The sequence below is a fragment of the Falco punctatus genome, assembly GCF_963210335.1.
Source record: "Falco punctatus genome assembly, chromosome: 13".
NCBI classification, from domain to species: Eukaryota; Metazoa; Chordata; class Aves; order Falconiformes; family Falconidae; genus Falco; species Falco punctatus.
The window spans coordinates 13376140-13398059 of record NC_137593.1 but is presented as its reverse complement, the minus strand read 5'-3'; the positions used below and the strand labels follow the sequence as shown (position 1 = coordinate 13398059).

Genomic DNA, 21920 nt, shown 5'->3' with positions numbered 1-21920 from the left:
CCCATCTTCATGAGGATATGGCTGATGCTCTAGCCTCATCCAGCCTATGGCAGCCTGGATTGCAGTAGGGGACAGCAATCCTGAACTGGTTTTAAGTATCTTTTGATAGAAAGGGACAATAGATTTTACTACTGTTTATCCTAGTTTCTAGCTGGTATAGACATATTGTCATGCACAAGGTCAGATCTTCAATCTTCACTCGCTTTTTCTTTGTGCAGGCAAAAATTTTGCTAAGCAGAAAGAAGCTGGTAATTTGCAGATCTCAGTGAGTCCAGAGCATCTGTAAGTATGGGGATGGACAGTATTTTGCAGGGAAGAATGCAACTGAGTTTGCAGTGGTTCCTCAGTGCAGATGTTCATGGGCCAAAGAGAGGGCCAGGCATTTAACACAGTTCTTTATCTTCTGCTGAACTCTCCAGCTGCCCTTAAGAGGAACAGACCTCCATGCTGGGTGCACAGAGTCCAGGTGTTGGTCAGATGATCAGTCCCGTTCTTTGCCTGTATTTTCTGCTTTGTACATTCTGTTGACACATTGCCAGACACGAAATAAATTCATCTTACGGTTTGGGGATCTTCATGCAGAACGCTGGGGTCTGGTCCAGGAGCGGCTGATTTATCCCACTTGTACCAATAGTGTTGAGCCAAATGCTGAAAGAGTTTGTGTTGGTTATTTCAGTCTGTGCTTATGAAAGTGGCCTCAGCACTCAAGACAACAGAATTCCCTAAAGCAAGATCTTCCAAGAGATTACTTTCTTGAAGGAAGGTTTTTTTGAAGGTTTCAAAATGCAAACACTGTAGCATACAGTAAATCCTTGAAATTTAGCTTTGCATCTGTGTCACAACCACAGGAGCTTGGATCTCTGTGCAATCCACTACAAATAACAGCAGAGTTCTTTCTGGAGTGCTTATCTCCTTCTCACACTCTTGTGTCCACTGCATACATTTTGGCTGTAGCTGTTTGTGAGGATGGCAAATGCACATTTGTTACAATTGTCCCAGCTGAGGAATAGCATTTCCTCAAGGAGTAAGCAGTGTGGAGTCTTCCAGAGCTGGTCTCTGTGAGGCACAGGGAGAGAAATAGGATCTGCTAACAAATGCTTGGTGACTTTCAGCTGCAAAGCCTTGAAAAGCAGAGAAAGCAGCACTCCAAGATATGACATAATAACACATTTTATGTCATACTTACACGTCAGCTCTCACCTGAAGACCTTGATGTGCTTTCTAGAACTGCTGAAATAAGACTATTCCCATTTTACAGCTGAAGGTATTGCTTTTGGGGATGAACAACCATCCTGAAGGGTGTCCCTGAAGGACTTTCCCCACCCTGTGTGCCTGTAGCACACCCCAAGTGATGGCTCTATCTCTGAACTGTGTTTCACCCTGCCACGGTTCCTCACCTCTGAAGACATACATGCAGCAGGTGAGCAGGGCCCCAGATAAGAAACAGCCGAGTGACCCCGCCATGCCGAGCCAGCATGACCAGCCAAACTTGTACTGGATGCCCAGAAACACATCGTGGAAGACCAGAGAGGAGCGCTCCACGTAGACATCAACAGCATACCACACCGAGCCGGTAATGCCTGGAAGACCTGCAGGACAGGAGGGAGGTGCCACACACAGCTCCCAGAGGGACCACCAGGAGATCACAAACATAAAATCTGGAGCTATAGCCTACTGTCTGCTGGGTCAGACTTTAGCATGGGAAGACCTTCCCCAAACGGCAGCTTTTGGCCCCTGTTCAGTCTCAGCCCGGTCACAGTGAATCACAGGGTGGATTCACCCTGGCTCCTACTGATACAAGCTGGGATGCTACCAGGCAGAGGCTGGACCTCACAGCTCGGCACTCACAGGCTCCATCAGTGCCCATAAAGTAAAAGGCAGAAAGCTCCTCCCTTCTCAGCTTGTTTAGCAACTTACTGGAAAGTTGCTTGAAGAATTTAATTTTCTAATCTGTTTTGACTTTCAGAACTTTGCTTTTCAGACAAACTTTGGGAGGTGGATGGAGAATGTTTAAAAGAACCTCTCAAAATGTTTTACATGTGGCTGGGGTGAGTAATGTGTTAAATCTGCTTATGCTGAAGCAGAGGCTGATGTTTAAAATTGGAGTAAAGTCAAATGAAATTACTTGGTACCTAGTTGGCTGTATATTTTTGCATTTAAAATTCTCCCACTGGCTGTAACAGCAAAGCACCTCAGTCATTTGGGTATTTATCACCCAGGAGGGACAAATGTGTTATTACCCTTTTATTAGAGATCATCTGCAGAGATTTCAGGCAAAGTGACTTGCCCAAGGTCACACAATCTGTGACAGAGGCAAGAACCGAATCAGGATGCCGGGACTTTCTAGTCCTTCAGCAATTGTCTCTTTGCCTTAGCAACGACACTGACTTCTTCACAGTAAACCAGCAGTAAATGGGAGTCATTCAACTCAGCCAAGTCGCCTGGTCAATACACGAAACGAGAGCAGATAAACTCGGCTATGTGCTGATAGGGGCAGGCAGGGAACAGAGGAAGCTATATTGCACAAATAAAGCAAATAAAGATCTTTCCCCCATGTTTACCCTCTGGAAAATCATCAACTCCTCTCCCTAAAAGAAGAGAAGGCTTTGAAGCTTCTCCCGTTTTCTAAAGGGAATTCTGCAGGACGGGGGCACAGCAGGGGAATACCTGCAATGAGCAACATAACTCCAGACACCAGGCAGATGCGCAGCTTGATGAGCGGCTCATCGGGAAGGAATTTCACACAGTCCAGTCCCAGAACAAGGAAGAGAAATCCAAATCCTGACAGGATATCTGCTGTGATCATCATGGCTCGGGTCAGCACCAGCTTCACTGCAGGACAAAAGCAGATCCTTCTAGTGCACAAGGAATGGAAATGTGGGTTGGTGATGGGGTTGGATCCCAGGGGAACATATTTTTCTGGGATGAACTTTCTCCAGCTTCCCCTGGGAGTAATACCTCACTGAGAAATGAAACATGGCTCTAATATGTGTGTCCAAATTATCTGTCACTGAGTAGAACAGATCTTCTTGTCTACACTCAGGTGTCCCCACCACTTATAGAAACATCTTTAACTCTTACATACCAGGGTGTTCAGCAAAGATGGAGTCGTACTCATCACAAGTTTGGATCCCATCAAAAACGTTTGTGACACATTCCCACCATAGGCCACGGCACTTTGTACTCACCTGTGGGTTGAGAAGAGAAAGAAGACCATAAGTTAATATATTCACCAGCACAGTGGATGGTCAGCTAGGCCCTTCGACCCAAATCCTGGTCCCATTATGTCAACTGTAAACTAGAGGTTTTTAGCTTGAAGAAAAGAAAAAGTGGCAGGATAGAGGAAAAAAGTTTTCTGTGTCCCTACTAATGGGTTTAAATTAGAGCAAAAGAAGTTCAGACTGTCCATTAGGGAAAAAAACCTTCCTGTTGGCAAGGATAAAAATTCTGAAGGAAATTTCTGGGAGGACCTATGGGCAGCAGCTGATGGGAGAGATCTAAGAGCAGGTTTGATCACTCCTTGCCAAATGCTTGTCTAGGCTGACGGGGCAGGGCTATGGACCAGATGACCTGAGACTCTGCTGTCCATGCTCCCCTTATACCATCCCCCCTGCCAAGAAGGGGCAGCCTGGTGGGGCTGGCATGGGGCTGGCGGGGCAGGCGTCTCACCAGGAGCTGGGTGCCCACCATGGGAGGTGGCTGTGGCACGGCAGAGGAGGGATTTACTGCAGAGCAGAGGTGTGGATGTGAGCCCCTCTCCAGAGGTGTGTGAAGACCTGCCCCCGAATGACTCAGCCATAAACACTGGCTGGAAAACAAGAGGCATCCAGCGCTGATCCTGGCCCTGGGGCTCCTGGTGTGCTGCCGACTATGAGACCACGCGTGCCCAAGCCACACTCATCACTGAGACATCCAGACTCGGGCAGACGTTGCAGTAGCATCATGGCTAATCGTCTCCGCTGTCCTGAAGCCGTAGATACCATTCCCAGCCCAGCCTTCCATAAATCACTTTAATATGGGAGGTATTTTCATTACCAATGCAAATATGGCAACAAGCACCTCTAAAACATTCCTGGAATTGCTCATACAAGGAGCAGAGTTAATGTCAGTGCAGCTTCGGACTCCAGCCTGCCCCACTGCTGCCAGTGACACCTGCTGCACTTAATGGAAGGAGAAACTCTCCCAGGGAATGGGTTTCACACAGGGGAAGGGGACTGGGCTCGCTTGGATGATGCAATAAATTCATTTTACTTGCACTTTGTGTAAATCACAAAGCAGATAATAACATATCTCAGCCACCTAATAAAGTCTCATCCAGGATGTATTCAAGTCATAGCCAACCACAGTATTTTCTCCACAATACAATGTCCGAGCCAAACTGCACACCTTCTTTGTGATACTGCACTGTGGATAAAAGGTGAGTAAAAATGACTCACTACTTCAGACTGACAAAGAAGATACTCTTTATGTTTGAATGAAAATGAGCCACGCTTTGTTTCGTGAAGATGAAAACTACTTACAATTTCTGAGAATTTCTGGGTATGTTTAATGAAAAATATCACCAAAAAATGAGAAGCAATGCTGGAAAAAATCTGGTTTCATTGATTCTATGCTTTTCAAGAGAACAGAGTCATGTAAAACAATTTGCTGTGTTTATATTAGATGTAGGTTTTTACCATGGTTCTCGGAATCCAACTGCAGCTCCTCTTCTGTTTTAACTCACCACCATTCAGGCTGTGCTTGAAATTAGCATGTTTATATTAAATTACATTTTGTTCCACTTGTATTTATATCATTTCATGTTCCTCCCAAACCACTGTAGGCTTACTCATACTACTCTGTATTCAGCGAATACTCTCAGTTACTTCCTCACTTTTTCACATTAGTACTGGGTTTTTAATCTCACAAGCAGCACCTTTGTCCATATTATTTATAGACTAACAGGATTCCAGGCTTTGTCAGCCCCCAAGCAAAACAGAGGTCCTATGGCGTAACTGTTGTGATCATGGTCCAGCTTGTGCAAAACAACCCTTCCCAGACTAGAAAAAAACTTGATTAATGTTTCATGTTTCTTGGGGTGTTTCAGCTGTCACCTACTGCTAGTGCTGAACGCAGGCAGAAGCAGGGATCAGCCCATCTCTATGCAGCATGTGCACAGCCAGGGAAAAATGTCACATTGCCTGGTGCAGGAGGGATGGGAACACACATCAGAAGGGGACCTGCGGCTGGCCTGAGCCACTGCTGAGCTGTTACCTGCCTCATAACCTCCTTGGCCATCCCTTGCTCCCCTCTGCTTTGTGCATGTTTGTCCTTCTGGTTGTTAATCTGTTTCTAAACCACCCTTGGGCATCTGCCCTTGTGCAGGCAGCACAGACCCTCAGGCACACAGGAACCCGCTGCTGTAAATGGGAGAGATGTCAGGGCTGGCTGATGTGTCATGTGGGGGCACGGGTTTCTTCATCCCATGGCCAGACCCATGCACCATGTTGGTAGCACTAATTCCCCATCACCTCTTTCCCCCCACAGCAAATCTGCTCCAGCTTGCCCAGCCAAGGACTCCCTGAGAAGCTGAACATCACAGCCAAGCTCCTCATCTCCCATTTCGATTATGAAACACACCGCCACGACCTGCTTTCCCTAACACAAGTATGCATGTAAAACATAAAGTGCATAATGACTGTAATATATATAATTATATCCTAGGCATAATGTATTATTAATATTAAAATAATTCTAATACAAAAAAATGACAGAACAAGCATGCACTTCCCCTTCTGGGGAGAGCGGAGAAGGCAAACATGTGAGCAATGTTAGTCACAGTTTTACCGCACTGTAAAAAGGTGCCAACATACAATGATTACAAGCACAGCATAAAACAGGCAGTGTTTAACAGTAGTGGTAATATTTTTAATCTGCCCGCAACAGGGAGGGACTGTGTACGCAACACAGTGCTTGTTGGGAAGCAAATTATGCATTTTTTCCAGCACAAACTACTGCAAAAATTGACCCAAGCTTGTCTTGATGCTCATACGGAGTGCAGCAGCTGAAACTACTTTCTGCGTTGCCATAGCCCGGTTGTTTCTGAAGGGGAGGCAAGGGGCTGTGAGAGCTGGGCACCGGCCGGGGCCCCTGCAGCCCCTCTGGAGGTAGCTGCTCCCCATGCTCCCTGGCCTCTCCCTCCTGGGCTGCTCCTCTTCAGCGAGACCACAGTGAGGGCTTCATCCTCCCCAGCTGCTGGGGGACGGGGTCAAAGCCAAGTGACTTTCTATGCTGGAGGATGGAATTCCTTTTTTCTTGAAGTCAAAGTTTCCCAAATTACCCTTTTTCCAGCTGAAAGTGGGAGTCATTGTGAACTCCACTCCTTTCTGGCCATGGACAGTTTACCTGCATTCCCCTGTTTAGAGGGGCAGTGAGTCATTAGGGACATTAAGGATATCAGTGGTCAGGTATTAAGGCTGGGGGCATTTTGCTCTATTATTTAGTATTCACACTCAGAGCAGGAATGTGAGAGTACTGGCTACTAATAACCAAACTGGGTGTTAATGGAGCACTTCCCAACAGCCCAGTGCAGATGCCTTTGTGCCAAGAAGACAAGGTTACACAGCCTCAGGGTAATGGACTGGTTCTTTCCTGGACTCACTTAGCTCAGGAGCTGGGTTTCCCTCTTCTGCTTTTCCTCCGATCTTGAATCCACTTGGCTTTTCTGAGTATACAGATATCTTCAGCTGACTACAGAGAATTCACGTCTTCCTGAAATGAATCTATAATATCTCCCAAACCAAGATGACAAAGAGTGATATCCCAGCCAGCATCAGTAGGTGCACGCTGTTTTCCCTGCAGAGGCTCACTGAGTAGACACACTGACCATCAGCAACCTCCCCACATTGGATCTATGACCACCTCAGCATCCTCAACCACCTTCCAGGGTGGGACTGGCAGTCAGATTGTTTGGATTTCTCACAGCATAGAGAAAAAAATTATTTTTCTTGTAATCAGTTTTATCTTTCTTTCCTCAGAAAATCCATCACTTGATGTGATGCAGCTAAACGCTGCATTGCAATCACTGAGTGCAGAGGAGCAATTCCGGTTTTCTGTGCTGGGTAGCTGATATATTCAGCCAAACTCTGTCTTGGAAGGTGTTTCACCTTCACTGCAAGAAGTATCCAGTTTGCCAGACAGCAGATTCCCATGCTGGGGACCTGCAGCCCTTAAATGTACAGAAACTGCTGGCTGCTGTGGAAAGAAAAATACAAACTTGCGGTACTGAGCACTGCAGAAACAGCCATGGTTTGGGGTTTGGAGTCTCTGGGGCACAACGTGCACGTAAGCAACATTCTGCTCCCTTGTTTGCAATTTACTTTTGCCAATACCTTTCTTTAACACAACAGTGCTATTGTCTGCACAAGTTCAAGCAGATATTTTTGAGTGGTGGATCTAATGCCAGTCCCCATGCTCCCCATAAATTTCTGCTAGCCTGATAACTCAGTGAAAAGACTTGAAGAGCACAGGTGTACATGCTGGACCTTCCCACCAAGAAGTCTGACCTACAGAACTAGAAACATCTCAAAATATCCATGCAGGCTGGAGACACAAAATAACTGTACTCAAGTTCATGTACATTTAAACCCAGAGCCTGTAAACCTTTCCTGAGCTTACCAAGTGAGAGCAGAGTCTGGATAATAAAGTCTGGCAGAGAGAATTACACAAAATACTACTTTTCCCCTGCTCTTGCCAGAGACATTAATTTCATTTTCATCCACTTTCATCCAGCACAACAGAGAAAAAGTACATGAGAGTGGAACAATGATGCCACGAACCAAACTCTCTCTAAGACACATTCATTTTGGTGATGAGGCTCTCCTTACCCAGATCTTACCTCCAAGGAATCATCAGCGTTCACCATCCAGCAGTCTGTCCAGGTAGATGCTATCAAAAACCCAGTAGAGAAAAAAGCAAAAAAACAGCCCACATACTGGAGGAAAAACCTCATGCCAGCAGTGCTCAGCACATCCGACGGGGTGAGAAAAACAGTGCCCAGCCCTTGTTCTTAAAGCTGGAGTAGAGGCAGAGCCTCAGTGTCCCAGGTCACTGCCACCCTCTCCCAGTGGCCATGAACAGTGGGAACTTCTCACTTCTACAGATGCCATCCATCAATGACGGCCACAGGAGCAACGCTCACCTGCAGTGGGGACAGGAGGAGGGTGAGTGCCAGTGGGAGCTGCTGCAGCCAATCCGCCCCCACAGCTACAGCTCTGGTCATGCCTGGCTGAAGAGAAATGGGGCTGTGCAGAAGGGACATGCAGGTAACCAGAGTCCTGGACTTGCAAGGAAAACCGGTACCATTGCAGGTTTTAGCAAAGTAAGGATTAAAAAAAAGAATCAAAACTTGTTCTTCAGGGCAGAAGTTTTGAGCACTGCTAAGGGATACACAGAAGAGCTCTCATGTGCACACATATTTTTGTCCCTGTACATTGGTTCGTGCCTTAGCAGTGAGACTATAAAGTGTCTCGGTGTAGATGCCAGGCCCTTGGGTTACCCTGCTGGTCTCTGGTGCAGTGATGTTCTAGTTCAATGCAGGAATGCCACCAGAAAGGGAAGGGAAAAGGCAGCAGCCAACGGCCTTCAGAGCCAACACCAATGACCATCCCAGCTCTGATATGGAGCTCTGTATTCTACATTTAAGCAAAACCTAGATACTTCTCGTGCCCAGGACTTCAATTTGTTCACGGTCCGAGTCCAGCTCGCATGTGGGAATCTCGGAAGTTTTCAAGCCAGTGCTGGTTTGGGAATTTCGTTTGGTTGGATTTTTCCTCCTCACTTACTGCCATTGCAACCTTAGTGCTTTCCTGCAGGACTCCCTGGGCAAGCAGGGCTCACACAGGCTGCCAGGGACAGAAGGACGGGGCCCTCTCTCACACAGCGCTGAGAAACCCCGCAGGGCTCCAGGGTACCTTCCAAGAAAAGCAAAGCGGAGTGGGATCAGAAATTCCTCCCATCCCAAAGGCACAAATGCACATAAACCATCACATCCCCAATGATCTCTATTTTCGAAAAGAGAAACTCCAAAGGACTGGAGACCTGCCTTTAGCGGGCAAGACTTCCCCGCACCGCAGGGCTGAGGAGCAGATCTCGCTCCGCTTTCAGCTCCGCTCGCCCGGACTGACGGTGTCTGTCATCTCAGCTGTCACCTCCAGATGGAGCCAGGCGGTACCTCTACGGAATGGCTCAACGCCCGCTCTCTCCTCTCCGAGATGTCTCTCCAAATACAATAGCCATAAGCTGTTTATTATTCTTACAATATATAACCCGTATAATTCCTTTCATAACCACATGAGGCAGTTTTACTGTCAGACTTATCTTTTTGCCTTGATGGCAGGACCGCTCTGTTCCTCAGAGGCCACCCCGCCGGGGAGGTCCTCAGCACATGGTTTGGGAGTCACTGAGTAGAGAGCAAAAGTCCCAAGTCAAAAAGCCAGGGTCGCTTGTCTGCTCTCTGTTTTCCAGTTCCATTCTTAGAAGCTGACAAGTGAGGAACTTTTCTTCCTTCTCTGCCAGAGGCATGTCTTGATACAGTTACGCGTGTTTGGTGCTTTCTGCTGAGTTTTCTAGTATCCAAATTTCTGTGTAAGGCAAAAAAATCCAAACCATGATCTTCACTTCGTGACTTTCTGTGACAAGGGTAGAGTTGTGTTTCTAACTGTTTTGACCCATAGGGACATGGCAGTGGCCACACAGGTCCCATAGAGGATAATGACTTCCATTAGCCACATATATATATATATATATATAGTGTTGATATAAGATGGGTACTGACAATATGCATTATCTTCCTATACTTCTGCTGTACTGTGTTAATTAACCTATGGCAGTATCACTTTTCAGAACAAGGTATGCTAGCTGGTTGTTATTAGTAGTAACTTAGAAAAAGTGGTATGGTGAGCTCAAAAAAGGCCTGGAAAATCTGAAAGCGCCTTCCCACAAACAGAATTAAGTTGTTAGAGGCAGAAAGAGCAGAGTCTGGCAGTAACAGAGCCTGGATTAGCCAGGAAATGTATTATAGCCATACAGATCTTCCTGCCTTCTCATTCTGTCCTGCACCCAAATACAAGCCTCTTTCAGAGAGGATAAGGCTAGCTGGGGAGAATAGGGCTGGTTTTCCTCATTTGGAGCATGGTAAAAGTATGCCCAGTACAAGTATGACAGAAGTGGAAAGCAAAAAACTCCCAGGGGAACAGCAGGACCATGGTGATAGCCAGAGTGGTGTTCCTAAGCTTTTGTAATGGGCACATCATACTCTGTTCTTCCACCTTAGCCCATCAAATGTCCATACATATCAGCACAAGGAGTAAACTCCACTAAGGGATGAAGGCAGCAGGTTGAGGTGCCAGCGCTGCCTGTGCTTCACTCCATCTCTCCATAGCTGTCATGGCACTCCTGGCAAAGTCTTGTTTATTTTCTGCATGCCCAGCAGTTAGTGTTGCTGTCACAGCTCCATCCATCTCTCTGTGTTCACCTTCCCTGCAAGGCAGGGCAGGCAGGTGACCCTTCCTAGAGCAAGATGCCAGCACTTCCCTGGCCATGAGTCACCAGGGGATGGGAAGTGGCTTCAGACCAGCCATTTGCATCTAGCTCAGGGCTCAGGAGCATCCTGGCTTTGGCAGCAGAGCAGGTCAGGATCCTCCAGTTTTCCCAGAGCATGCAACACAATGAAAATGTTTTTTGATTTTCACCTGACAAAAAGGCCAATCCAATATCTGCTCCTTCTTCAGATCCACGTCTCCAAACAGTCCCATGGAAACTGCTAGAGTTACTAGAAAGAATACAATATTCTTATTCAGTAGAATCTGGCAAGGTACATATTTAATACTCTTTATTTAAAACAAGTCAGCATCTTCATGAGGCAAAGTCTGTAGCAGTTTATCATCATATTCCGCTTTCCTAGCTTAGCACAACAGATGCCCCCTCATCTTTAGGAAACAGCTCTCCCAAAATAACTTCCCAAGATGTGTTTGTATAGCCTAAAACCTGGCTGACATGACTCAGTGTAGCTTTGAAATGGATTTGTAGGCTGTGCTATATATGCTCACTGTATCTTAGTCTCTCTGCTAAAAACATTAACAGTACTTTGACACTAACAAAAGCATTAGGGTATCCTAACAATTATCAGAGCTTGGCCTTGTAGGGCTCTTAAACTTTGTGTTATCAATGCAGCGTAACTTTACTAAGGTAACAGCTTTATCACCTCAACTACACACGCTCCCATCTAAAAGACGAATGCGCTATGGGTTGATTGCTTTTATTACTCATTAACACGGGGTGGTCTATGCTCTCGTTAAAGCCAAGCCATTATGTTAAAGAGAGCAATAGAAATGACTGCCTACCTTGGGAGGACCATAGCTGGTTTTCATCCGTCTACCTACAAAACCATACTTGCAGCAACACCCCAATGAGGTTGCAGTCCCGTGAGCAAGGAGGGGTTGCGTCTTCCCTTTACTTCCACAGTGTCTAATATATAGTGTGGCAGAGAGCCTTGAGCAAGAGGGAAGTGGTGATGCTGCACATTAATGCATGAAACGCAGATCTAACTGCAAGCAAACAAGCAGTCAGCAAGGTGACTTCAGGACCAGGGGCTTGTACAAGGTGCAAGGCTCAGGAGTCAGAGGTGATGGAGAGCTTTGGGAGGGGCTTCCCTAAGAGCTCTGCTGCTGCTGTGAAGACTCCATGGGCTTGTCCTCCCAACCCTGCCCACTTCTCCCTCCTGGTTGTATCCTCTCAATTTTCCTGCTTCATACACCACCATCCATGGACTCTAAGTGTCTTCATCTCCAGAGCAGTCCTCCTTGGACAGGAGATGCATACACGCAGGAATTACAGAGCAGTGTGTGTCAGCTATAATGTACCACTCCAGCCATGCTCATATGGTCACAAACCCCTAGGATTTAGCTCGGAGTTAGTTTGGTAACCCAAGGAAAACAGAAAGACTTCTGAGTAACCTGTGACTTTTCAAGCAATATATTGCAGGATTAAAAGAAAACAGGAAAGCAAAGGCATTTTCTAGTAGAGATAAGCTTAAAGGATCGGTAAGTAAAAACTCTGCATGTGTGTGTGTATGGAAACTGTACACACAGGTATGATGCTTGCATACACTCCTTTAAAGCAGTTTTTTTCAGTCACTCCAATGCAATAAATAATAAAATCAGCATTTCAACACAGTCTTGCAACTTCTCTTCAGTACAATAAATTCTGTTTTATAGCTGCCTATGAAATCACACACCTGAGAAACATATAATCCTAACGACATATTACTAACCCCATTTTAGAGCTGGGGAAACCGAGGCAGTGACTAAGCGCCTTAGATCGAGAGCGAGGAGTCATAGCCCCGCTCCTCTTTAGCACCGGGGCAGGACTCTCTGCACGGGTGTGGTAAGATTCTTATCGGTGAAAACATGCGTGACCACTCGGGTTTCCTGAAAGCAGCCACCGAGAACACCCAGTGCCGTCGCTGCATACCAGCTTCACGCAGGCGTGTACAGGCAGAGGAGCTGGGCAGTGGATCAGACACACCTTTCCCCGGCATGTCAGTAGTTCCAGTGAATAGCCCTCGTCCCCAAGCACCCCAGGGGCTGTTGATGCCCTGCCACGTCCCGGCAGTGTCATCCTCAGCCAAGCGTGTGTTTCCCTGCATGAGCCTGAACTTTCCCATGCCCTGATGTGAAGGTGATAAAAGGCGAGAGTGGAGCACAAAGTCTGTGCCACTAAAAGCAATCGTGCAGGAAGGGAAGGGAGAGTGGGGTGAATATTTAGCTCTTTCCACAGTTCCAGAGAAAAGCAAAAGAAGAAAGGTCCCATGGTGGAAAGGGTTTGCATTGTGTCTGCGTTGCAGTGGCTGCTTTTCAGAAACTTGGCTCACCTTAGCCTAAGTGAGAGGGGTCATCGTATGTGCTCTTCACCCTGCAGGCTCTCCTGGCTGAGATCCAGCCCCTCTTGTGACTCACTTCACAGAAACATCCGCTTCAGCCCTCTGGGTCCCCCACGCCTATTCACCAACCTGCTTATCAGAGAGTGATGAAAGACCCTCTAGGAGACTCATCGAGGAGGGGATAAAAGAAACTACCCGGTTAGAAATGCACAGTTTGGTAACAGGATGTTTGATCTGCTATAAAAAGGTGAGGACAACAAGAGCTGAGGCTCAGAGAAAAGAGCTGCTGCTGTGATTCACAGCCCATGAACGTGGGACAGTTTTGGGACCTGGTTAGGTGAGCGTGGCTCCGGTTTGTGTACGGGATCTTCAAGGACTTTCCCAGCAGAGCTCTGGGACTGTGACTCTCTTAGAAGCAGTGTTTGCCCGCCTGTCCATCACCAGTCCCTCACCACACACTCCCTATCCCCTTCTGTTTAATATCCAACATTCAAGCTGCATATCGAACGCTGCCTGGAGCTGGTGCAGAGTGGCCCTAGGTCTGCCCACCACGAGGCACCGTACCCTCTGTGCACTGGGCTCTGGCAAGGGGGAGAAGGCAACTGCAAATGCCCCGAAGACTCCCACGAGGCCACCCCTTCACTCTGGCCCTCTCCCTGCAGGGATAGGGGACAGGGCAGAGATGCTTCTGCCCCTGCCGCTGAGCAGCTAGCATGAGCAGAGCCCCTTGGGGTTCATGTACACCCCATTAGCCTCTGCCTTCACCTTGCAGCCAAGGTGTGCTGTGAACTGGAGGACAAAACGGTGGGGGAAGAGGAGGGAGGAAGAAGGACAGCCTTATCCCTAACAGAAACTCCCTGAGGAATGGGGAGACATGGGCAGAGCTGCAGTCCCAGCCCTGCAACAGGAGACAACAGTGTGTGTGACTCCAGCCTCCAGTGCTCATCTCGCCCAAGACATTTACATAGGGAGTGTCTCCAGAGGCCACCTCTTCCCTCTCCTGCCCTGTCCTCTCCCCCATGCCGGAGTCTCTCTGTGCACTAGGAGAGGAGAGCACATGTCCTTTCCCTCTTTCTCCTATTCTGTCCCTATTCTGCTCCTATGGTCGTGCTTCACGTAGGGCTCAGTTTCCCTTTCTGTTCTTTATGGAGATGTGCTGTTCCTCCTCTAAGCTCTCCCAAAGGAGACCATCCCTCTGCCTTCTGGCCTGGGCTTCTTCGTCTGCACCGTCCTTGCCAACAGCACAGGGTGTGGGCTCACCCCAGCGCTCCCGAGTCACCCAGCAGCAAAGCCTCTGAGTACATCAGGCTTAGGGAAGAGTTGTCAAGAGCAGAGACACAGCTGTGAGAAAAACACCTCCAGCCTCTGGCCTCCAGCCAGATAACTGAGGTTTTAGACTCCCTCTAGGCATTGAAATATGACCTTGGATTGCCAATGTGCTCTCCCAATCCTAATGATAAAGGGTGTGTTAGAAAGTCCAGGGGAGAAGCTCCTTCCCTCCCCCTCTGCATGCACAAGCTCTGCTTCCAGTGCAGATGGGTCTTGCACTGAGCAAAGGATTTTCAAGTGTTTCATTCCCATGTAGGTACTAGAATAACTGGCCACTTTTAAAGACTTATTTAAGTGTTTGACCCTAATCCCCACTGGAAAATCCAGCCATGTGTGTCACAGCAGCAACTACAGAGTGCTTCAGAAATACCTGGCTCTGATTTCAGTGTCTTAAAGGGGACTGAGCATATTGAGCATCAGTACTTACAAATCCCATTTTAACACTCCTCTCGCTTTCCAGAGGCAACTGCTTGTTGGAAGACAGTTGTTCAGGGTCCGCACATCTGTGAGGATGCTGAGCATCAGTGGTTCTGGGCTGTCATAAGATTTCCTGCAGCACAGCAATCTGTGTATCTGGAATTGTTCCAATATCCAAGTACGACCCAAATAGGTTAGATCTTATGCATCCCCAGAGGAATTCCTAGCAATGTGTGGAAGGGACTAAGTTCAGCAGCCCCAAAAAAGACCGGAAACCTCATATCCTAGCCTTTACATTGTCCCTGAACAGTCTGATCTACAAATCTTGCAGCCATTTATGGCAGAGCCTTTCTAGGAAGGACGCTGGATCACTTTAACTTCCCAGCACCAATTATCCCACATGTCATAAGGGCTGAGGAAATGGATAGAGATTGTGGTCCAGACACAAAAAGGTGAGGCACAGCCATACCCTGGGATGTGAATCTTAAGATAAGAATACTTTAATCTCTAAAATGCTGAATACAGCTTAGGCTTTTACTTGACATGAAGGTTGCCCCAAAACCAGACTCACAGGTACTTGAGCTTGATGGCTTAGTTGCTCAGTGGGTGAGCAACACAAATGGTGGTAACTCTGGCTTCACGGAGGTAACTCTGTCTTCAGGATTGGCTGAACAGCAGTTCCTGCAGAGGACTTCAGAACCAGTCATTAGGCATCTCCTCTTCTTCCTCCTTCTATCTGTTTGTTATATCATTCCAATGCCCCCTCTTTCCTTCTTCTGATTTCAGGAAGAACAACCTGAGGTTCTTCCAAAGAGAAAAAATTTTCAGTTGTGATCCTGAAGGTGATCAGAGTCTTGCCAGTCACAGGAAACTCATTCCACAACTACGCAATCAAGCTCATATGTGAGCACAGACACCACCCATCGCTGAGTCCCTGGTGGAGGCTTGGTGAGACACAAGTAGAAATGTGATCCCTGCTATAAACTTGTCCCTGGAGAATCTTGGAAGACCTTGCAGGCATCAGGAACATGGTGAGAGCAAACAGGATGCATGGATGCCAAGGGTTAGGTCTTCACAGAAACCATTTCCTGGAGGATCTGAGGGATGTTTTCCTAATTGCACTTAGAAATCTCTTCCATGGATGGTACCAGGGATGAATATTATCTTGTCAGGACCTTGGTGCACATCTCTCATGGTTCATGCACTGAGTATGACACACAGATCTGCCACCCTCTCCCTTTCAGTCAGGCCTGGGTCTCACTTATTCTCATTGCTCCCACTCTCCTGCCCTGGGACTCTGAAACCAGAAGCTGTTGGTGGGGAAAGTGGCCACACTTTGTGGTTGACCCTTCCAACAAGGCACATTCTCCACCTGCCACTTCACTGTTGAGCCTCTTCCCTAGATGCCCCACCACACCTGCTCCGTCATCTGACACCATGATTAGTTTCATACATTTTGAGAAAGATATTTGTTGATGATATGACATACAGCTGTCTTCTATTGACAGTGTGCAGAAGCAAGTTGCTTTACCCTGCTTTTCCGACCATCACCTCTCTAGTACTGTGAAACTCATTCTTTCCATTAATTTGATTGTGTCCGACTACTTTTGTTTTCTATCTGGCTTCTGGTACAAAATGTCCAGTGAAAGAACAATCCTAAAATAGAAAAATCAAAAGCAAAATAAATCCTACCGTATGGGTCAAATCTCTTGGCCTCCATGGGATGGGTTCCGTGCCACGGAATCTCTATCAGAGCTTCCAGCATCACTTTGGAAAACAACACGAGGGCAGCCAAATTCAGGACCACCTGTACTTCTCTGCAGCTTGCTGCCCTGCACAGACAAGCCGGGCGATCTGCGCGCTGTGGGTAACGACACACGTGGTGCAACTTCATACATGCCAAACCCACTTGTTTACAGACAGGAATGATTTCAGTGTTTAGGGGCATTCTGAGGGACAGTCTTGGACATTGTGGTCACTTGTGGGTTGCTGACTCAGGAGAGGAGAAAAAGAAAAGGCAACAGGTGAAAACTGAGAAGCTGGGGAGGAGACACAATCCCTTTCAGAGCCCTCCCCAGAGGGTGGTTTGGAGAAGCCAGGAGTTCAGCCAGCCTCCAACCTCATGCAATTTCAGTGTGCTACATGTAAGCACATTTTAATTAGAGCCAGATGAAATCCATCATGTGAAGAGTAGAGTGAAACTACTCCAAAAACTGTAGCTTTATTAGAGCCAGTGAGGAAACATGAATGTTTGAATGACTGCAAAAAGAGGGTTGATTATTAGCTTGGTTTATCTCCAGACGATTAGGAATTCCAGGTCAGGTCTGCTGACCAAACACAGAGAGGTTTATGGTGTTTCTGAACCCCAACATTTGAGAAGAAATAATTCATACAGCCCACTTTAAATCCAGTTTTCACAATATATTCCCTGTGTGTAGTCAGTATCAAATAAGACCAGTTAGTCCCTCTAACTGATGCTGCCTCCATCAACCACAAATTTAAATTCCAAAGAGGAAATCTGAGCTTTCGTTCTGGAAATGGAGATTTCAATTCGGCTGTGCAGAGAAAAGCTCTGGTTTTGATGCTATTCACTGTCCTGTTGCCTTTTAGGCAATAAGGGTCATTTGGAGGAGGTCTTCTGCAACAACCTTTTCTAAAACTTTGTACTGTATGGCAGTCCTGCAAGAGTGAGCAGCTGATGAAGGGTTAAGCTTTCTTTGTGCTGCAGTGCTCTGCAGCCCAGCAAGCTGTGATCTTTGGCTGCTTTAGCTGCTACCATGGTCAAACACAACATCTGCCCCAGACTGGGTTGGAACACAATCCTGACTAATCCCAGGGAAGATCTGCAGCCGTTTTATATCCTCCTGACACCTGGACAAAAACACCTGGGTGCTGCCTGCAGAGGAGTGCTTGGAGCTAAGGTTCAGCAAGATATTGTACTTTCCCATGAAACACAGAGTAAACCTGCAAAAATCCTGGCTGCAGGATGCTGCAGGTGCCAGAAGTTTCAAAAAACAAACAGCTGAATTTATGGAGGAAAAACTGAGTGAGCAAAATCAAACTTAAAAGTACTGGCACTGGCTCAGGATATATTCAGATGTGGATCAGAGTGGGCTGCAACACATTTTTCGGGTAGTGTCACTATGTGCTTGTGTTCTTCTCCAGCTTTACAACTTGCTGCCACCAGAAACAGCAGGCTGGGTTGATGTTCTCTGGCCATTGCCACTTTCTGGTCCAGATGTGGAGCTGATGTCTTCGCTCCGACACCAGGATCATGCAGCTGTGCCTGTTCTGTGCACCTGCCCATACTTACATTATAACCATAATGAGATGTTTCCCCCTAATAAATCAGTTTTAGCTCACGAATGAATTCAGGAGAGACTGGGGGCCAGCTTTAGGGGATGACAGGACAAAGGATCATACCTGACCCCTGCTCTCCAAACACAGGCATTGCACAGTGAGACCTTCCCTGAGAAACATCTGAAAGAAGAGGAAACCAGGCTGCTCACCTGCAAGTCCTGGCAAGTGTTAAAGCTTGCTTTTGCCAGAAAAGGAAACAGGTATCGTTTACTACCCACAGAGCTCAGAACTCTGCTGAGCATGGAGGTGAGGCTGCTCGTGTAACTAACAACACCCAAAGGAGCAGTATGACCAAGGGGTTAAGCATTTGCTCGGTGCAGCAAGGACTGTTGCACATGAGGACAATCTCTATGAACAGTTAGAGGGGTCTCTCCACCTGCAGACTAAAACATCCCCGTTTGATTTCAGCAACTGTCTATATACTTGCCTCTTCTCACTTGATTCTGCTTTTGTAAAAGGCAAAAAATGAAACCTCACATGTTTACTCAAGAACAGGCCAGTCACTAAGGACTGTCAGTATGGAGTACCTTTAGCCCAGAGAATACAGAAGAGATTGCAACATCTTGGATAAATCCAGGTCTTTCAGCTGAGATTAATGATCTGAAAGAATGGTATTTCCCCAAAAGTCAGGTAGAAAAAACAGGTGAAAATAGAGCGAGAACTCTTTGGGACTTCAGTGAAAGAATCTTAGGCAGAGAACAAAACGCAGTGATTATTGAGTAAAAAGAGGGTTTATGTTGCTCATTGAACCAGCGCAGAAAATAATCTAAAGAAAAGAAATAAGATATTTCATGACTCAAAGAAAGGAAGGAAGTCCAGAAGAGGAGACTTGATACTTTTAGGGACGCTGTAAAATTCTCTGCAAATTCCAGAGCACTGAGAACACTGATGAGTGATGAAGGGGAAAAGCAGAGTTTAAATGTTTATCTTGCTCCGTAAATTCCTTGTGATGTCCACAGAAAGAGTTGCTGGGTTTTGAAATCTTTCATGAAATGTGAGTAATAAGTATCAGCTTCACATTGTCCCTGGAAAGCAAAATATAAATTGGATGTTCATGAAGCTGGGACTTCATCCCGGAGGTGTTTATATGGGTTGCCAGGCACGTTCAATAGTCAAAGAGACACAAGTAACTTGTCTTCGGGCTCTCACTTCCACAAAGCAAGGTGCAGGCACAGAACTTGTGCCTAGAAAGTGTGCAGAACAGCGCAGGGAAGAGCCTGTGCTGCAGCCTGCATTGACTGAGGGAGGCCCAAGAGTACATCTTGGTGCATCTCAGTATTGCTTTTCATCAGCTTTGTTTGACCCAAGGCTGCCTCATCATGCATTCAGCCGGTCACGCTGCCCAGTGCAGCACCCATCAGGGACAGAGGAGCAATGGGATGGCTGTACAGCCCCCAGGAGCACAGCACCCATCTCCAGGCAGCTGCAGATTGCAGTCCCACAGCACCTCACACAGAATAAGGCTATCTTCAGCCTAAGCTCCATGGCCTTCTGGAAGGGGAAGAAACTAGGTTGCACGGTGTCCTACTGTATGTCCAAGCAGTCAGACTCATACAACGGACAGATTTGGCACAAACTGGCCCAAAGGTGCCACCAGGACACACCCTAAACCCGGCTCTTCCCAAGTACAGGGTGGGCATGGACTGCAGACCTTCCATGAGCCAGCACATGGCCAGAGTGCTACATCATACAGCACATGCATGCGTGCCTGCTGCAAGCATCTCCTCAAGACCACTCTTGATGCCTCTCCCAGTGCAAGTGCAATCGGATCATTTCCACCCAGGACTCCTCCCTGTACTTTCCTAGAAGGTTCAGTAGAAAGTCCCACACAAAACAGCTCTGTTCCCCCTCCTGGCTGCTGGAAGTCTGTAGCCAAAGGATCTAAACCTGCAAAAAGTGTCTTTGGAACTGGTACCCCTGCCCAGAGCTGACCTCACACTGTCAGTCAGTGAGGAGCTGCCTGATCTGTCTGGGGGGTGCAGGAGGGTCAGGAGAGGGGTGAGTCAGTTCAGCGCTCTGAAGCACCTGGGAACACCACACATTCCTTTGCAGACGGACATTATCAGATTGATATGACTACCCAGACATCAATGATCAAATCCAGACACTCCTAACCCTGCTCTCTTCAGGTCTGCATGGGTTTCTGCCCTGCTTCTTCATCAGGCAAGGAATTGTTCCTCCCAGGGACCAAGTCCAACAGCCAGCACCATGCTGGTTTCTCTACTCCCTGTAGCAGATTTCTTGATGAATATGCAGAGATGCATCTACTTTGTTATCTCTGCATTGCCAAAGAAAACTTTGCTGCTTTCCTCTTCTTCACTGCCAAAGCTATAAAACACGTCCACAGAGACCCAGGAAAACACCATTTCTTCAGCTGCAGATTCACAGTTCCCCAATTCCTTCAAAAGTGAAAAACGATGCGACTGGAAAAGTTTGCTACCAGGTGACTAGGATGGATTTCGTCACAGCAGGGCTGCTGCTTGGACACTGGGGACCAGCAGCCGCAAGTATTTTCAGAGCAAACCAGCCTTGCTTTGGCTGTGCCCGGTGCGGTGAGATTGCAGTTGCTTTCCTCCCCTTTGACCCCCCCAGCATTGCGCAGGACCGGTCAGGTAATCACGAGTCTGTTTGTTTGTCTGTTTGCAAATCTCAGGAAGCAGCTCCAGCAAAATCTCCTAAGTCATCAGAATGCAGCAAAGCACAGTGTCAAAACAATACAACCCCATCCCTACCTCCAGCAGGACCTGTATCACTAATTATCACCTGTTTATCTCAGAGCCTGGGATTACAGCAGGTCCAGGCTGAACGTCCCCTCCACGCAGCCCATGGCGAAGGCAGGCACCACCACCCAGACCATGCCGTGTGCTCCCTGGGCCCTCTGAAGGAGACAGTATGTCCTCACTCTGCCTGTTCTGAGCCCGGATCTGTCAATATTCAAATATTCATGTAGGAGAAAGGGAAACTATAGTAACTGGACAAATACACGCCCAAGAAAGAGGACACTCCTTCCTGGTCTGTAATCCCCTTGTTCAATAAACCTTAGTAAATCACTGAAGCATTCAAAAATCTAAATTTCTCCTTGAAGAGAGCCCCAGTAATGCAAAGACATACAGCACATCGTCTTTATTAAAATGGTAGATTCAAAAGTTTGGATTTAGGGTCCTGGCAGGGCTCGTTCATGGATAATGTTTGCTCAGCTGCCTCTTCGAAAGCCCTTTAAAATCATAGTGCTGATAATTTCCATGACTTCTCTATCGCTTCCTCTGCGGAAGTTCATTCCCACATGTCCCACAGATGGGCAGTGAGTCCGCCAGGTGGGAAGTGCCCCCCACTCTTGCACTGGGGTGGGCTGGGGAGGTGGGTCACGCACCCGCAGGACAGGTGGGACTGACACAGCCCCATCGCCACCTTTGCTGTCCCATGTGCTGGCTCAGGAGGGTGTCTTCACTGAAAAGGGGAGTTATAGCTCCAGCTGGGAAAGGACAGGCACAGGCAGCAAAAGCCAGGGCAGGTGGGGGTGCGCTCACGCTCTCAGGGCCCCCCAAGCTCTAGAAGTGGGGGGACCCACGAGCACAGCCAGGGCACCCTTTGGCGGCGCCAAGACCTCCAAGGGTGCCAAAGAACCCTGTGGCACGCCCGTGGGGGACAGAAGGGACAGTCCCACCAGCCGTTTCTCCAGCAGCACGGAGGAGGAGAGCGGACCGCAGGGGCTGTGGGTCGGGGCGCTACCCCGAAGGAGGGGGGCACACCCCCAGCGTGTGTGAGCTGGGGGGGCGGCCATTTTGCTGCCGCCCCCCTCACCCCGGGGGTGCCAAGATCCCCCCGACGCTGCAACCCAAGGAGGAAGGGGAGGGGAGGGGGGCAGCGGCAGCAGCCAGGGCGGCCCCCCCGGCTC

The 21920-nt window shown here is 47.8% G+C and overlaps 1 protein-coding gene across 1 annotated transcript; it reads right to left on the bottom strand.

Moving 5' to 3' along the window:
- Positions 1–907: 907 nt before the first annotated feature.
- On the bottom strand, positions 908–12211 carry CLDN16 (claudin 16). The gene is made up of 5 exons (XM_080409447.1): positions 7877–12211; positions 3086–3188; positions 2668–2832; positions 1398–1589; positions 908–1056 (listed from the first exon to the last, which is right to left on the bottom strand). Exons 1-5 carry the CDS (start codon positions 7988–7990, stop codon positions 917–919), a joined length of 714 nt encoding a protein of 237 aa, XP_080265573.1. The 5' UTR covers positions 7991–12211; the 3' UTR covers positions 908–916.
- Between the last annotated feature and the right edge of the window lie 9709 nt (positions 12212–21920).